The 17,482-nt window shown below is 38.3% G+C and overlaps 1 protein-coding gene across 1 annotated transcript in view; it reads right to left on the bottom strand.

Annotated features, from left to right (window-relative positions):
• Positions 1-239: 239 nt before the first annotated feature.
• LOC145633069 (cytochrome P450 81Q32-like) overlaps positions 240-17,482 on the bottom strand; it is a 43,850-nt gene continuing 26,607 nt past the window's right edge. Inside the window, exons 3-5 of the mRNA XM_081685364.1 lie at positions 1,984-2,193; positions 653-962; positions 240-580 (exon numbers count right to left, since the gene is read on the bottom strand). Of these exons, the coding sequence (XP_081541490.1) occupies positions 240-580; positions 653-962; positions 1,984-2,193 (861 nt within the window). The remainder of the gene's footprint in view (positions 581-652; positions 963-1,983; positions 2,194-17,482) is intronic.

The following is a 17,482-nucleotide window of genomic DNA, read 5'->3' as shown; positions in this document are numbered from 1 at the left end:
TGAACTTTTCCTATAGTATATGTGAACAAAGAGTAATCAGAGTAAGAATGTTTGAAACCATACTGTTTTAAAGCCAAGGTAAGCTTTTCAAACCAACATCGAGGAGCCTGTTTCAAGCCATAGAGAGATTTTTGAAGTCTGCAAACCAAAGAAGGATCCGAGCTTTCAAAACCCGGTGGCAATTTCATGTATACTTTCTCACCGAGATCACCATGTAAGAAGGCATTGTGGACATCCATTTAGTGTAGCTCCCAATTTTTTGCAGCCGCAATAGCTACTACCGTTCGGACCGTTGTCATTTTTGCAACCGGAGCAAAGGTTTCTTCATAATCTACCCCTGCTTTCTGATGGTTGCCAAACACTACCAAACGAGATTTGAGACGCTCTACGTCTCTATTTGACAAAAACTTGGTCTTGTAGACCCATTGACTGCCTAGAGCTCTTTTTCCTGGTAGAAGATGTTCCAATGTCCAAGTACCATTGTCTTCCAAAGTTCGAATTTCTTCTTGCATAGACTTGCGCCATCCGTCAAATTTCATCGCCTCTCTGAAGGTTTTGGGATCTTTACTTTGAACAACTGCTGAAATAAATTTTCGATAATTCACATAAAAATTATCACAATGTATATAGTGTGCTAGGGGATACGGAGTACCTGAAGGCTGATTGGATGGCAGAGACGGACTTTTAGCAACAACTGTGTGTGTAACAAAATCGCGAAGCAAAACCGAGGGGTATTTTTCTCTAAAACCTCGACCCAAATCACTTTCTACTGGTAGTTCCGTGGGGTCAGGTTGCTGTGAAGTGGGCACCTGCTCGGACTGCCAATGCGAGACAGTGGCAGCCTCAGGTGGCTGCTGTCCGTGACCTTGTTGCTGGGCAGTGGCAGCCTCATGTGGCTGTTGCTCGATGTGTTGTTGCTGCTGTTCAACGTGGAGCTGCTGCTGTTTAACGTGGAGATGTTGCTACTCATTACAGTGTGAAGCAGAGGTGTTGGCAGGGGACTCCACACCCCCCCTGCGGTCAGCACCATCGTGTCGCGAGGTGGCTGCGGAGTAATCTGTTTCCCTTAATTCTCCATGTTCACGTTGGTCAGCAATGTTATGAAATGTGTCATATTCATTTTCACCAATGTCATCATAATTCAAACCATAATCAGCAAAGTCCACATGAATCATATCCTCCGAACCACTAAAATTTGCATCAATATTCACATCATTCGGACTACCAAAAGGAAAAATATCTTCAACAAATTTCACATCACGAGAGACAAAAAATTCCTTTGTTTCAAGATCAAATAGCTTCCATCCCTTTTTCCCGAATGGATAACCCCACAAAAACACATTTACGACTCCTACTAGCAAACTTATCCCCCTCGTCTTTTGATTGTGTGCGAAACACAAACAACCAAAAGTACAAATAGCACCAAAAGAAGGAGGTTTATTAAAGAGTATTTCGAAAGGAGTTTTATTTTGTAGGATAGGAGTAGCTAGGAGTTCGATTAATCAAGTGAGCTGCGGCTAAAACGCACTCACCCCAAAAATAAATAGGTAGTTTGGCTTGGAATCTTAAGGCTCTACCGACATTCAGAATGTGTTTGTGTTTTCGCTCAACTCTCCCATTTTGTAGAGGAGTCCTTACACACGAGGTCTGAAACAAAATACCAGTTGCAACAAAATAATCTCTCAAACAATTAAATTCTGTTCCATTATCACTTTGCACAATTTTAATTGTTTGATTAAATTATCTATCGACCATAGCAAAAAACGCCATAAACATTTGAAAAACTTATGTATTATCAAGCATCAAATAAATCCAAACAGCCCGGGAATAATCATCAACAATGGTAAAAAAATAACAAGCACCACACGATGAGACATGTCGATATGGACCCCACAAATCACAATGTATTTTTTCAAAAATTCTAGTAGAATTATTTTCACTTAGAGGGAATTTGTCTCTAGGTTTTTGAGCACGAAAACATACTTCACACCCTTTAAATAAACCGCTTTTATTATTGCTAATATGAGGAAGCAACTTAACTACTTTCTCCGAAGGATGCCCCATTATTCTGTGCCAGAGCTCCAATTCTGATGTAGCTTCAACCACAGACACACGTTGCATATCATCCAGTTTTCTAAAATAATATAGTCCGTCTCGCCGAAGTCCCGTTCCAATCAGCTGCTTTAGTCGGTCCTGTATAGCACACATATATGAGTTAAATTGAACAACAACATTTAATTGATCCCTAAGTGTAGACACCCATTTGTGTCTCCCCAAAACCAAACCCACTGATGAGTATCTTTCGCGTCGAATCATAATCGAATGAAGTGAAAGTGTGGAAATTTTAGTGTTGCGGATAGTTTTAATTTCTTTTCTCTTCTCTCTGTTTTTGAAAACTTATTTTAAGAAAATAGCCAAACCAGTTTGGTTGGTCCATGATATGGGTCCAATAGTAGTGTAGTTGGATGGGGCTTGACAAGAGCTTTCCAACGATATATTATAAGCCCAATTCCGATGAATATTGAGGAAGTTATGACCAATTTACTAAACTGGGCCCGGTTTGAGCCTTATATGCGGTCCAATGATCTTGGGGATGGCCTAATATGATTTATCATTCCTAATGCAATTAGGAATGGTTTTAGTCTTCTAGATTCTTCTAGAAGGTTCTTTTCATTCCTAATTCAATTAGCATTGATAAATTGACTTTTGTTGACTTTTCAGAGTTTTAATTAAAATCAAAGAGTATTTTTGACTTTTTGAGTATTAATTAAATTGTAGGCGTCGCTCGAAGTGCGCCTACGTTAAAGCATGTTGTGAATATGCTTGGCACTCATAAGAAGTGGGAATTGACATAATACGATAGGGACAAGGAAAGTAGGGAGCCGCCAACAAGTTTTTAAGGAATTTGTAAACCGTTCACGGATCATAAAAGGCAACCACGATAGGCAACAAAGATTGACCCGTGAAGGTTACACCCCATTCATAATCCATGAGATTACTAACTCCATATGGTTCGGAACCACGAAAGGAGGATCGGGGATGATGGTACGAAGTGAGTCATGGAGTCACATTCGCCCGTATTGGCATCTACTCGATTCTTATAGTGAAAAGTGATTCCTGCGATCTCAAAGGCATACAAACAAAATATTCAATTTGCTCCAACTATTATTAAGCTAAATTGGTTGAATATTAATGCAACATATAATTCTAAAATATTGTGATCACTTGGTTTAATAACAAGATTAAAAGGATCCTAAACCGGTTGTCCAAATTATCTTATTAGGCGTGATTTTCAATTACATATTCCCTTTAAACATGCAATATGGTGATCATAAAATAATAGAATAAACATTAATATTGAAATCAATTCAACAATAAATTATTAGTCAAATCAAATATAAAATAACCCTAATCATGATACTAGCAATAAGAAAATAAAATAAGAGTAATTAAATTAATTAATAATTACTCACATTCCGCACGTTCCTTTAAATTGCTACATCATGAATAAATTGTTAGTAACTTCAATAAAAAATATAAATCAAATGAAAATTAAATTAAATAAATGTAGAGTTGATTTGGTCCAAACCCTCAGTTAATTATACCTTTCACGCCTTGGTTAAAGTATAGAACTTTAGGTATTGTATGGACTCCTTGGAGTGCTTAGGGGAAGTATATATTATGGAAGAATAGGGAGGCTAGTGTTTAGGCTAAAGAGGGAGAAGAGAATTATTTTATGATAAAGCTTGTTGATGATTCAAATAGGGGTGATATGATCTCTATTTATAGAGAAAAAAGAAGGTCGAAGAATCAAGAAAAGATAAGAATTCGAATCGGATAAAACTCTTGCGAGAGACAGCAGTTTTTGCGGTTTTTGTTTTTATCATATCTTTTGATCCAGAAATTGGAATAAGATGAATAAGATATAGTTGGAAATCTCTTGAAGTCTACTTTCTAACCCAATTAGAATAAGATTAAAATATTTTGTATAACAAAAGATATGGCCGAAATAGTGGGACGGTGTCAGTTTTGGATAGAGTTTTTTATTTAATTCATATCTTTTCCGTTATAGCTCGGAATTGATATTATAATGTATCATTGGAAATATAACTTCAAGGGCTATCCAACCATATAAAATTCAGATAAAAAATATGAGGCACAAAATTCATATCTGTCTATCTTTGAACGTCTTTCAATTCGGATTGAATTAGGACTTTCAAAAGGAAAAGTTTTATTCAATTTCAAACTCTTTAATCTTATCTTTTCAAAACGGATAATTAAGATCTTTTAGAAACTTGTAAAAGCTTCTAATTAATCCTAATTGGTTTAGGAATTGGATTAAATCTTTTGGACCCTCCACATGATCATTGGGTCGTAGGTAAGGTGGGCTTAGTTTCGGTTTGGGCTCAGTTTAATATTTTGGCCATAACTTATTTGTTATAACTCGGATTTGGGCATATAATATATCATTGGAAAGCTCTTTTAAAGCCCCATCCAACTATTTAATCATTGGACCCAGATTATGGACCAAAATAAATTGGATTAAACGTTTTTATAAAAAGGACACGAAATGAATTATTTTAAAGGATACGAATGAAATGAAATATTTTGGGTTTAAAGGCACGAAAAGAAGAAAATAAGTTATGGTTTGGGGAAATGGGCTAGGAATTGGTTTGTTTTTATGAAATGGAAATATGGATTTAAGCATTCCAAGATTAAATACTCAACCCGACCAATAATGGCGGTGAAAGGTTGTTCATCATCGGGTTTGGTTTTGGGGAGACATTTTTAGGTGTCTACAATCCTCCTGTACGGTAATTTTTATCTGATTTTAGAAAACGCATGAATTTCTGAAATCAGCGCCAAACGCCAGCTGTAGCGCCTGGCGCTAGCGTTGGCGCCTAGCGCCAACAGCCAGCGTTGGCGCTAGTTTAGTTTTCTGTGCGTCAATGCTCTGTTTTAATAATTTTATCTTTTTGGCTGATTTTCTCTATAAATAACTTCGTAAAAACTCCGTTTTCATACACCTACAACCAGTTTTCAATTCTCTCATTCTCTTTAATCATTCACCATCTTTCTTTCTCTCTTTTTCTAAACTAGCTTTTTACATACAAAATTCCGCATTCTCAAGATCTAGAAACACCTAGCCATATTCGAAGTTGCCTTCGCCCTAGACGTGAAAGGTTTAATTTCTGAGGGTTTGGTCCCAAATCTCTCTTTCAATTATTTAATTTAATTGTTTTGTTTAATTATTTTCCTTGAAGTTACTAATGTGTGTATTTTGTTATTAGAAAGAGGTACAAGGCAACAAAGTAAGTGCTTTAATGGTTTTAATTGATGTTATGATGTAGAAATCATGTTTAAATTGTTATTATGATATTCCTAGTATCATGTATAGGGTAATTTTAATATCAAATATGATTGTTACGATGCCTTCTATTTTCTTCCTAATATTCACGATTGTTAGTATCATGTTAGGGCTAAAGATTTGATTTTTATTGCTTAGTGACATGCTAGGATCGATTTGTTATTAATCTTGTTAGTATCATTCCTAGGATCTTGCTATTTTTATTATGCTTTAACATGATTATTACAATTATGATTATTATAATGATTACTATCATGATTATTTTAATTATAATTTATTTTTATAATTTTATGATGATTATTATTATTATGATGATCATTGTTATAATTTTATTTTGATGATCATAATTGTTATTTATGATTATTATGTTGCTTTATTTTTATTTTTATTGCTTGATCACGCCTTTTATGCATGTTTAAAGGGAATTGGTACTTGTAATCACTCTTAATAAGATAATTAATAATCTTGTTTAGGGTTAATTGTGATTATAATTCAAGTGATCGCCAATAATAGTTTATTTGTGCATTAAATTCAACCAACATAGATAAACAGGTTTAGGGTTAATCCTATTGATTGTATGTTAGTCAAAAAGCGCACATGAATACGATCTGAATAAAGTAGAGGCCTATTATTAGGGCAGGTTCAATCTCTTTTAGGTTGGATTTGTACCTTCATCCCCGAACCCTTATTTGGTTCAAGACCTTATGGAGTTGACGATCTCTTGGATCGTTAAGGGGTGTAACCTTCACCCTATGAACGGTTTACAAGTTCCTAAAACTTGTTGGCGACTCTTTTGCTCTATCTTCTTCCCTTTTAGACGCCACCGTACTTAAGTGTATGATAACAGTGGGGTTCAAGCAAGGGGATTAACGCTTGAATTTATTCCCCACAGTTTTTTGACGACTCCACTGGGGAGGATTTCTATTTTAATTCCTGAATTTGTTTCGGCAATGATTTAGAATGAGTGGATGAGACTCGAAACGTTCTAAGTATTTCATGTGTGTAATTTTGATTAACATTATTGTCATATGCATAAAAAAGATCTCATTGGAAAGACCATCCATAATGAGTTAAAAACATAGGATTTTACACGTAGGAAATTTGAGAAATATCTTTCACAACTAGGACCGAAATAACACTGCTCGAAACTGGAAAATTTTATCGAGCACAAAAAGTTGCTGAGGCATGTGGGAAGTAGCGCCAAGGGCCAGAGCATTGGCGCCATGATTTTAACTGTAGCACCAGACGCCATCATTGGCGCCAGGTGCTACAACTAAAATCTGGCGCCAGTCTCTATTTGCTGGCGCCAACTTCCCCCAATACCGAGCCAGAAATATGCGTTCTAATTTCGACCGGATTTTCGTATTGTTTGCTCGATCCTACTTCCTGATTGAATTTTTTCTCACTTTTCTGAAACCCATATGTGTTCTACATATGGACATAACCCTCTGGAAATTCATGCTCCATCTACCTGATTGAACGCTCTGTGCAACAAAGGGTACATCCGAGAATGTTGAATTCACCAAACCATGGAAGCGAGTTTTTTCTAAAGCTCGCGATGTCCCATCCACTCGCGCCAACCCTTCACGGTTAGGCTTCCGCGCGGTGCATCCGGACAATGGAACCTCTATTAACTAAACCATATCCCGAACTTTAGAGAACTAGAGCCATGGTTAGGTTGCGAACTCATTGCATCATATTTTGCCTACTTGACTAATTGTGCATTATTGGTTGTGCATATATTCTATGTTTTCTTAACCGTTTGTTTGACTTGTGTTGAGATTAAATAAATTAATGACTTAAAGAACTTTGCCTAATTAATTAATTTGAGTAAATAAAGTCTAATTTTTTAATCAGAATTGACCTAGTACGACTTTAGGCATACCCCAGTTGATTAATAACACCGAAAACAGTCTTAGATTGAAGCTCCACCATTGGTGCCAAAATCTGGACTGTAGAGCCACCCTGTGGAGTGTGGCGCCTGGCCACAGCTCTGTCGTCTGGCGCCAAGCTACACATTGTGACACCAATTTTGTCGTTTTGCCGACAGTTCGGATTATTGGTCGAGTCATCACCTAGTGTCTAATTAACCAGTTTGCTAATTAATTCGGTTGATTTTCGCTGTCAATAGTACTTGGTTGAGTCATCAATCGAGTTTCGGCACTAAGTCCCATGGTCTTACACAAGATTCCAAGCATGTCACTTACACTCAACGCACACACCAATACACATACTTTGACCATGTTTAAGAGAGTCTTGCGTGCGCGTTTTTTCCGTTATTTTTTTAGGTGGGTAAGTCGGATATTAATCCTCCAATTCAAAAACTATACTTAGTTCCCTAAAAATATGTACATTATTTTTGCCAAAAATATGCACCCATTTTTTATTTTTTCCTCCTTAAAATAAACTGTAAAGTCAAGTTGATTCGAGTCAAGTAATTAAAACGCAAAATGGTTTAAATTACAGCGCGTGGTCGAGGAAGGAAGGACGGTTAATCAAAGACAAACTTTTCGTACAAGTCCAACTTTTCGGCAAACCCATAACTCGTAAGAGGAAAGCTAAGACTATAATGGCAACACAAGAAGAAGTCAACGAGCTTAGGAACCAACTGGTTACCGGGACTGAGACACTGAAGCTCCTCACACTCAATATCGATGATCCCGTGAACCAACAACAGATGGACCTCATGCAAGAGAGTCTAAGCAAGCTATCTAGTGACTACAAGTTTCAAGGGCTTACATCACAAGGGGTCTCTGTGGACAAAGATCTTCTTCCGCAGAAGTTCAATGCTAACGACATCCCAAAATTTAGAGCAACTGATAACCCTTATTTTCATTTAAGAGCATTCGAAACAATAATGAGTATTAAGGGTATCGATAAGAAGGTTTTCCCCTCTCTGTTCTCACTATCTCTCGAGACCGTTTGCCAACAATGGTTCTTTTCTCTCGAGAAATAAAAGATCTCTACCTGGGAGTCCATAGCAAACGCTTTTGTTGATAGGTACAAGTGCAACATTCAAGTTGAGACTGACCTAGGGAACTTGAAATCCTCAAACAGAAACAGAATGAAGGCTTCACCTCTTTCTTTAACAAATGGAGAGAAACCTCGACTAAGATGATTGAGGTGCCAAGTGAAAAAGAGTCTGTAAGGTTGTTCATCAAGAACCTTCAAGAAAAATATTCCAAGCATCTCAAGTATCAAAATAATCTCCATACCTTCAAGGTCGTCTATGACATTGGGATCAATATTGAAGACGACCTGGCTAAGTTAAAAGCTGCCAACAATAACTCCAACAGTGGCTGGAAAGGAAAGAAGAACGACAATCCTTCTTCTTCCAAAAACACCCACTCAAACAACGTTAGCACTTTTAATTTAGGAGAATTCCTTGCTATGAACAATCAAGGACAAAAGAAACCATTTAGGAGGAACTTTACTCCTATAGGCATGAGTTATGACACCGCATTTGATCGATTAAATGAAAAAGGTCTTATAACTCCTATTGGACCATTTGGGGACCCACCAGTCGAAAAGAGGTCGGCTAATTGGAACCCCAATGCACACTGTAAGTATCACCAAGGTAGGGGCAATCTCACCGAAAACTGTTGGAAGCTTAAGGAAGCTATCCAAGACTTAATCGACAACAACAAGCTGCCACTACCCCCTGCCAGTAAGAAGCCAAGCATTGATAATACACCTCTCGCTCATGCCTTGGCTATCTCTGATGAGGAAAACGAGGTTGACCCCTCGTCTCTCATTAGACCTGTCAAAGAAATCTATGCCACAAAAAAAGAGGAGGAAACCTTTTTTGATGTTAGGGATAACCTTCCAGAACCGACAAGTAAGGAAGATATACAATTGCTCATATTGTCTATGATGGAGGTATGGCATTTACTACGTGAAGCTCTCAAAGCTATAAGGGAACCCTAAAAGAAATATGACGAGGTTCCACTTTCGAAAGATAAACCTAAGAGAGAATTCACACCCGTGAAAACGACTTATGAGGCAAAGCGTTTTCCTTTACAAGTCACTGAAAAACCCAAGAGGAGTAATAGAATTTACACTCCAATTGGGATCCCATATGCACAAATGTTCAAAATGCTCTCCGAGAGTGGCGAAATCAAAACTCTCGAACCAAGACCATTCGAATCATTGAAAAGGACAGATAGGTATTACTGTCAGTATCATCAATCAGGGGGTCACACTATCGAAAACTGTTTTAAATTCAAGGATTTAGTTCAGAAAATGATTGATGAAAAGAAATTAGTCCAAGTTCCACAAGAAGATGATGCAACCATTAATGGAGTTTGGTCAGTGATGAAGAAGATGTTTACTCAAAAGACATAATAGGATCTCCACCTTCTGTGTCATACACCACGGATGACTTTTGGGCTGAAGAAGACTCATCGATAGACGTTCTCACAAGATCTGGGAGAATGCAACCTCCCGTTTCAACACAACCTATGCCGACTACACAACAAGTTCCCAAACCTATCATTGAAGACAATGATATTGTTAAACACTTTAAGAAGACAAAAGTAGAGATGAACGTATGGAAACTTTTGGCAACATCTCGAGAACATAGGTTGGCTGAAATGAATGCCTTGGACAAAATAGGGATAGATTCTGACACTACCCCTGAGGGATTAGCAAACTTCCTCACAAGCGATCTTCCTAGTCCAATTAATTTGATCACCTTTTCTGACAAGGATTTACCTCCACAAGGTGACAAACACTACAAGGCATTAAACCTCACAGTAGTTTGCAAGAGAATGAATGTCCCTATGACTCTTGTAGACAACGGATCGGCCATCAACGTCTGTCCACTTAGAACTGCGAGGATGCTAGGCATAAGGGATGAAGATTTAACTCCGTCTACACAAGGAATAAGGGCCTATGACAACACTCGTCGTCAAGCTCTTGGTAAAATTACCCTGAATGTAACGGCGGGAGCAATAGAACATGCTACTACTTTCCAAGTAGTAGACATTAAAGCTTCGTTCAATTTGTTGTTGGGACGCCCTTGGCTTCATGACCTAAAGGTCGTCCCCTCATCTCTCCACCAACAAGTAAAAGCTATAGTTGGGGGAATTCCTATTACCATCGATGCTTCGCCTATGAGGATCAAGTCTATAGAAAATCCAATCATTAATGTGGAGCATGACGAGGATGATGAAGATTTATGGGGCTTTAACGAAGAAGTCTCCTTAATCCAGAAGGATGAAAGGACCCCTCTTTGCCATGACCCCCATTCCAACATGATTGTAAATGCTATGCTGAAGAAACAAGGACATTTTCCTGGGATGACCCTAGGAAAGAAGAAAGGAACGGCAAAACCGCTGGAGTCACCTGGCCTCCCTAAGTTAGACACTTTCGGACTTGGTTTCGAACCGACTCGGAAAGATCTCAAGCGAGCCCAGGAAAAGTCAAAGGCATGTAGGGACGCTTGCATTCAAAAGAAAGCAATCCCAATGGATCAGTACCCTCTTACACTTAATGGTCAATTTATAAAATAAGGAGAGGACTATCCATGCCATGAATTTCCCGAGCCATTTGTTGTAAACGGCATAAGACAACCGAGATTTGAGATTTTCTTGGATTGCTACTTCACTGATGAAATCCCAACTCCTGTCCACAAGGAGAAAGCACCCCCATGCTTTGACTTTAACGTCATGGGATTACTGTTTGGGAGAGAAAAGAATGAGCCAACTTATAAAGAGGATAACTCCTCGCTCATTCAAACAGTCCTACAAAGAGAAAGCATCGATCCCTCGAAGCTAATCACTCCAGCTGAAGGATCACTACAAGGGTGGCGCAAGACGATCAAGGTGACTACTCCAAGTGGAAGGAAGATATCCATCACAACAGGGCAAGGACCAATGTTTGAAGAGTCGTCAGAGTCAGAGTCGGAGTCTCTTCCTAGAGAGTCATCTAGGTCTTTAGTAGTAGTATCTTCCCCTCCTATTTCTTCTCCTAGAATAGTTAGTGATCAAGTCCCTGAGGACATATCACTCTTTGATGTAAGGATCTCAGAGTATAATAATATTTCTCCTTCTCCTTATTTCTTGTGTTCTTCTCTAACCAAAGATGACGAGCATTGTTAAACTAACGATGAAAAAGACAAAGAAATTATTAAAGCAATGGAAACAATCGAAAAGAAAACACCGGTAATTGAAGAAACTGAAACGGTTGATATCTCAAATGATTCAACCCATAAAAGAGAAGTTAAAATCGGATTAACACTGAATAAACAAGAAAGAACCGATTTAATTAACTTACCTAAAGAATTTATCGATGTATTTGCTTGGTCATACGAAGATATGCCAGACATTAATAGAGAAATAGCTCAACACGCTATACCACTAATTCCAGGAATGAAACCCGTAAAACAAAAGTTACGTCGAATGAAACCCGACGTAGCTCTTAAAATAAAAGAAGAAGTTCAAAAACAAATAACTGCAAGTTTCATCAAGGTATCCAAATACCCCGAATGGGTCCCCAACGTCATCCCAGTTCCGAAGAAAGACGGAAGGGTAAGAATGTGTGTCGACTATCGAGATCTAAATAAGGCAAGTCCAAAGGACGACTTCCCTTTGCCACACATCGATATTCTGGTGGATAACACGAAAATCACGCGCTTCTCTCATTCATGGATGGGTACGCAGGTTACAACCACATTCTCATGGCAGAAGAAGACATGGAGAAAACAACTTTTATAACACCATGGGGCACTTACTGCTACACGGTAATGCCATTCGGGTTGAAAAACGCGGGTGCTACTTACCAACGCGCAACAACTGCCTTACTCCATGACATGATGCACAAAGAAGTCGATGTATATGTCGATGACATGATTGTAAAATCAAAAGACCGTCCAGGCCATCAAGTAGCCTTAAGAAAATTTTTCGAAAGGCTAAGAAAATATAATATGAGGTTGAATCCATCTAAGTGCGCTTTTGGAGTCACCTCAGGCAAGCTTTTGGGTTATGTCATAAGCTCTAGAGGAATAGAGATAGACCCAATTAAAATCAAAGCAATCATGTCAATGCCACCGCCCAAAACCAAGAAACAGATTCGAGGATTCATTGGCCGGTTGCAATACATAAGTAGGTTCATATCAAAATTGACGACAATATGTGAACCAATCTTCAAAAAGCTCAAGAAGAATGTACCAGTAATATGGGATGAAGAGTGTCAAAAAGCCTTTGAAAAGATCAAAGCCTATCTCGCAAATCCTCCCGTATTAGCACCAGCACTTCCCGGAATACCACTTAGGTTATATTTGACGGTTACTAAAGAGACAATGGGAGCTATGCTAGCACAAGAAGTAGAAGGCAAAGAGAATGCAATCTACTATCTAAGCAAGAAGATGCTCGAATACGAAGCACGCTATACGCCACTCGAGAAGTTGTGCCTCGCCTTGGTGTGGGCCACAACCAAGTTAAGACATTATATGCTAGTGCATACCGTCTTCGTAGTCTCCCGACTAGATCCACTCAAGTATCTATTTGAGAAATCTACACTCAATGGACGCATATCGAGATGGATAGTCAATCTAGCCCAGTTTGATGTAAGGTTCATGCCACAAAAAGCTATCAAAGGATTCGTGGTGTCAGACTTTCTAGCAGACTTCCCAATAGAAGACTCGACGCCAATACAAGACAATGAATTTCCTGATGAAGACTTAATGGTCACTGAAGATGATACTTGGACCTTATACTTCGACGGAGTCTCGAACCAAAAGGGATGTGGCGTTGGAGTATTACTAGTATCACCTAAAGAAGAGCATTTTCAAATCTCCATAAAGCTTGATTTCGACGTTACCAACAATGCTGCTGAATATGAAGCATGCGTGGTAGGCCTTGAAACAGCTTTGGCATTGGGAGTAAAAAAGTTAAGGATATTCGGAGACTCTTCTTTGATTATCAATCAGATATCTAAAAGGTGGAAAGTAAGGAGCAAAAGCCTAGCCCCTTACCAAACCTATCTAGAAACTCTTACCTATTAGTTAGAGAAGGTAGAATACACATATCTACCTAGGGAAGAAAATCAATTTGCTGACGCCTTGGCAAGACTAGCCTCAATGGTTAGGATTCCCACGGAAATCGAGCAAATGCCTCTAACTATAGAAAAAAGGCACAAACCAGCATACATCCAGGCTATAGAAGACGACCAAGTAGTCCAAGACGAAGAAGAAGAAGAAGAAACGTGGTACACGGATATACTCAATTATGTCACCAAAGGAGAATACCCTCCCCATGCTGACAAAAGAGCAAAACGAGCGTTACGACTTTTGGCTTCCCAATATGTACTCATATACAACGAGCTACATAAAAGGGTACCTAAGGGTCGAGCTCTCTTATGTGTAGGAAAGAAGGATGCACAAAGAGCAATGAGGATAGTCCACGAAGGAATCTGTGGCACTCATATAAACGGCAAAATGTTAGTCCAAAAAATAATGCGAGAAGGATATTATTGGACTACAATGAATAGGGATTGCCATCAATATGTAAAAAGATGCCCTAAGTGCCAAATCTATGCCAATTTACAACATGTCCCTCCATCCTTGCTCTACACCTACACATCGCCATGGCCATTCTCTACATGGGGAATCGACATCATCGGCAAAATCACTCCCCCAGGAACAGGAGGCCACGAATATATCTTAGTAGCGATTGATTACTTCACAAAGTGGGTCGAAGCGCAATCATACGCTAAACTCACTGCAAAACATGTAGCACTCTTTATTGAGAGAAATATTATTTGTCGATACGGAGTCCCACATGAAATGATAAGTGACAATGGAACTCACTTTCAAGTCGAATGTGAAGAATTGCTACAAAAATACAGCATTCAACATCATCATTCTTCCCCTTGCAGGCCTCAAGCGAATGGAGCAGTCGAGGCAGCTAATAAAAATCTCAAGTCTATCATCAAGAAAATGACGGAAAATTATAAGGATTGGCCTGACAAACTTCACTTCGCATTGTGGGGTTACCGCAAGTCAATTCGCACATCAACAGGAAATACGTCATTTTCCTTGGTATATGGAATGGATGTCGTACAACCTGTCGAACTAGAAATACCATCTCTACGCATTGCATTAGAGAGTAAACTCGATGAAGTTGAATGGACTAGGGCAAGATAGAAGCTCTGCATCACACTCAGTGTTATCAAACTCGCATGGCTAGGCATTTTAATAAGAAGGTCAAGACAAGAAATATCAAAGTAGGAGACTTGGTGTTAAAAGCACTAAGGAAAAATGTTTTAGATCCAAGGGAAAAATTTAGACCTAATTGGTCTGGACCCTACATTGTCAAAACAATCCTGTTAGGGGGTGCAACAAAAGTAATTGATATGGATTGCAATGAGTTCTCGACATGACAAATCTTGACTAACTTAAGAAGTACTACCCATAATTACTTGAGTAGGATACTCAAGAGAGCTACGTTTGGCCTGATTCCTTAAGAAAGGATACGTAGGCAACCCTTTACGGGTGCGGCCACTTTATTTTTCGAAAATCTTGCATCCCAGAATTAATTAAAAATTCGACAGAAGATCGGCGAAATATCGGCGTCGCAGAGAAAACTCTGGCGCCAAACAGAGACCATCAGCGCCAGCCAACGGCACTGGCTCCTGGCGCTAGACTGTTGTGGCAGGCGCCAGTCGTAAATAAGCGGCGCCAATTCACAGACAAATTCTGGGCAAATTTCTGTGTTTTTCGGAAAATTTTCGACTTCCGTACTCGAAGAATTTCTGGAAAATTAATTTTTTCAGTTTTCATTGCTTTAATAAAATAAATTTAAAGTAAATAATTTAATTAAAAGCTGAAATTTCATTAATAAAATAAAATTACATTATTGATGGAATTTTAATAAAGCTGAAATAAATTAACTTTAAATAAAAATATAAACTAAGTCTAATAATTTGAAATTAAGCAATGCTCCTAATCTTTCTGTTCTTTCCTAGCTCTTTTCCAATTTTTTTCTGCTTCCTCCTCCTCATCCATAACCTTAGCTAGTAGGCATCCTTTAGAGGACCTACATTCAATCTAAGAGTAGATAGTTTCCCCTTCGGCTAGGACTCCATGCTTCTTTTCTACCCAGACTTTTTTATCAGTGGTGTCAGCTTTCCTTTTTCCCTTATCTTTTGTAGTACTTTTCTTCCTAGGCATTGCAGGTGTTTTGAATTCAACTCTTTCACCTAAGCGTTCCTTGGCAGGAATCACCCTGTCACCTAGACGACTCTTCACATCAGTTTTACCCTGATCTTTCTTCGAATCCTTCGAAGGTTTCTTCAGCAACCACTTCTTCACATCATTGGGCAAGGAAGGAGGAACCTTTTGGGTAACTACTTCCCATAAAGGTCTAGCACTCCAATAAGCATCAAATCTGTCTACTTCCTGGGAAACAGGGTACTCATAGGGAGGACGAAGATCCCCAGAAGGAATATTCTGAAGCAAGTCGTATTGTCTTTTTACCCTGCAGGGATAATAATAAGTCATACGAGACAAACTTGAAAGACGGCAGAAAGGTTGCTTGTTGACACCAACCATCCTTTCTATTTTCCACCATGGGACGACCCACTTGATAGCAAAATTGCGAGATTCGAAGACCCTTCTCCACTCGTGGCGCCCCATTTTAGAGAAGCGTTTCTTCCTCCTCACGAAGCAATTTGGAGTGTACTTCTCAATATTGTGCGGAGGGCTAATTAATTCTAGCCTTTCCATTAGCCACATCTGTAAAAAAATTGCAATGCAATTAAATTATTATTACAATACAAAAATATATTATTTGATTTCTGTAATTAAAAATATTATTTTTCTACCTGTAATAAAATTGGAGAGCCGCGAAAAGGTGCTTTTGGGTTCCTTTTCAATTCATCAAGACTAATTATAGTCTCTCTAACTATCAATGGCATTGGATTTCTCCCTGATTCAATTTGTTCTAGTACGGTGGTTATAATTGATTGGCCTTCATTATATTTACCACTACTAAAAAAAATTGATTAAGCATGCAAAATAAGAAAGCCCTTCTTCTATAAATATGAAAAGATTCAAAAAGAGGTTTATCAAAATAATGGCGTGCAAATTCTTTCTAATTAACTATGTTTCCATCTACTATTTTTGATAAATCCCTTTCTTTTAAATTGAAGAAGCGCTCAAAATCCTTGTAATAATATGCATCTACTCTAGGGATTACTATGAGGTCTATTGCAGGGAAACCTAAAATAGCACCAAATTCTTTTGGCAAAGGGTTAATCTCATCATACCCTATTCTAAAGCAATGAGTATCAATATTCCAATATTCTAAAGCGGTATGAATGAAATCTAAGTCAAGATCTACCCCTTTGATGCCATAAATTCCCCCCAAGTGAAACAAATCTAATTATTTTCTTTCTCTAGCATTAAGAGACCGACACCATTCATGGGTGTATTGGGTGAAAGTTTTGGTGACTAGAGACATGATATTATTTTTCTAAGGCCAAGAATTATTTTATTTGCTGAAATTATGAAAAGAATTGGCTGGGTAGGGGGCTATTTATGCACGATTTACGAGCAGTTTTAATCGGGGTAAAATACGGAGAAAGCGCTAATTGGCGTCACACGCCGCGATTGGCGCCACACGCCAAGTGTAGCGCCTGGTGCTACACCCAATTGCGTGGCGCCAGCTGGCGCCAATCTGCCACGTCATCCGCGCTTTCTAATACCGCGTTTTTACCTTAATCTGAGTCTGCTAATGACTTTACGGCTTCTTTATCTTTTTTCTTAAACATCTTTTTATTCTTTTTTAATTAATATAATTATTATATTAATTATATTATTCTTTTTTGGATTTTATTTAGGTTAATTTCCAAGTTTTTATAAACCCAACATTTTATTTGTTTTTTCCTTTTTTCATTTTTCTTTTTGGGGGAGAGAGTCGGATACCCTCCATCAATAATAAAAATGACGGAATTTTTGCGCAAAATTGTTTGTCACACTTTTTCTTGCACACACAAACATGCACTCATAATAGTATGTATGTACAAAATATGTCTAAAAAATGAGTTTTAACTTAAAGGCAAAGTTCTATACAAAGTCAAAAAAATAATAAAAAGCACAGGTACAAACCACCT

Source organism: Chenopodium album, chromosome 5, assembly GCF_948465745.1.
Source record: "Chenopodium album chromosome 5, dcCheAlbu1.1, whole genome shotgun sequence".
NCBI classification, from domain to species: Eukaryota; Viridiplantae; Streptophyta; class Magnoliopsida; order Caryophyllales; family Amaranthaceae; genus Chenopodium; species Chenopodium album.
This window is presented reverse-complemented; position numbering and strand designations above follow the sequence as displayed.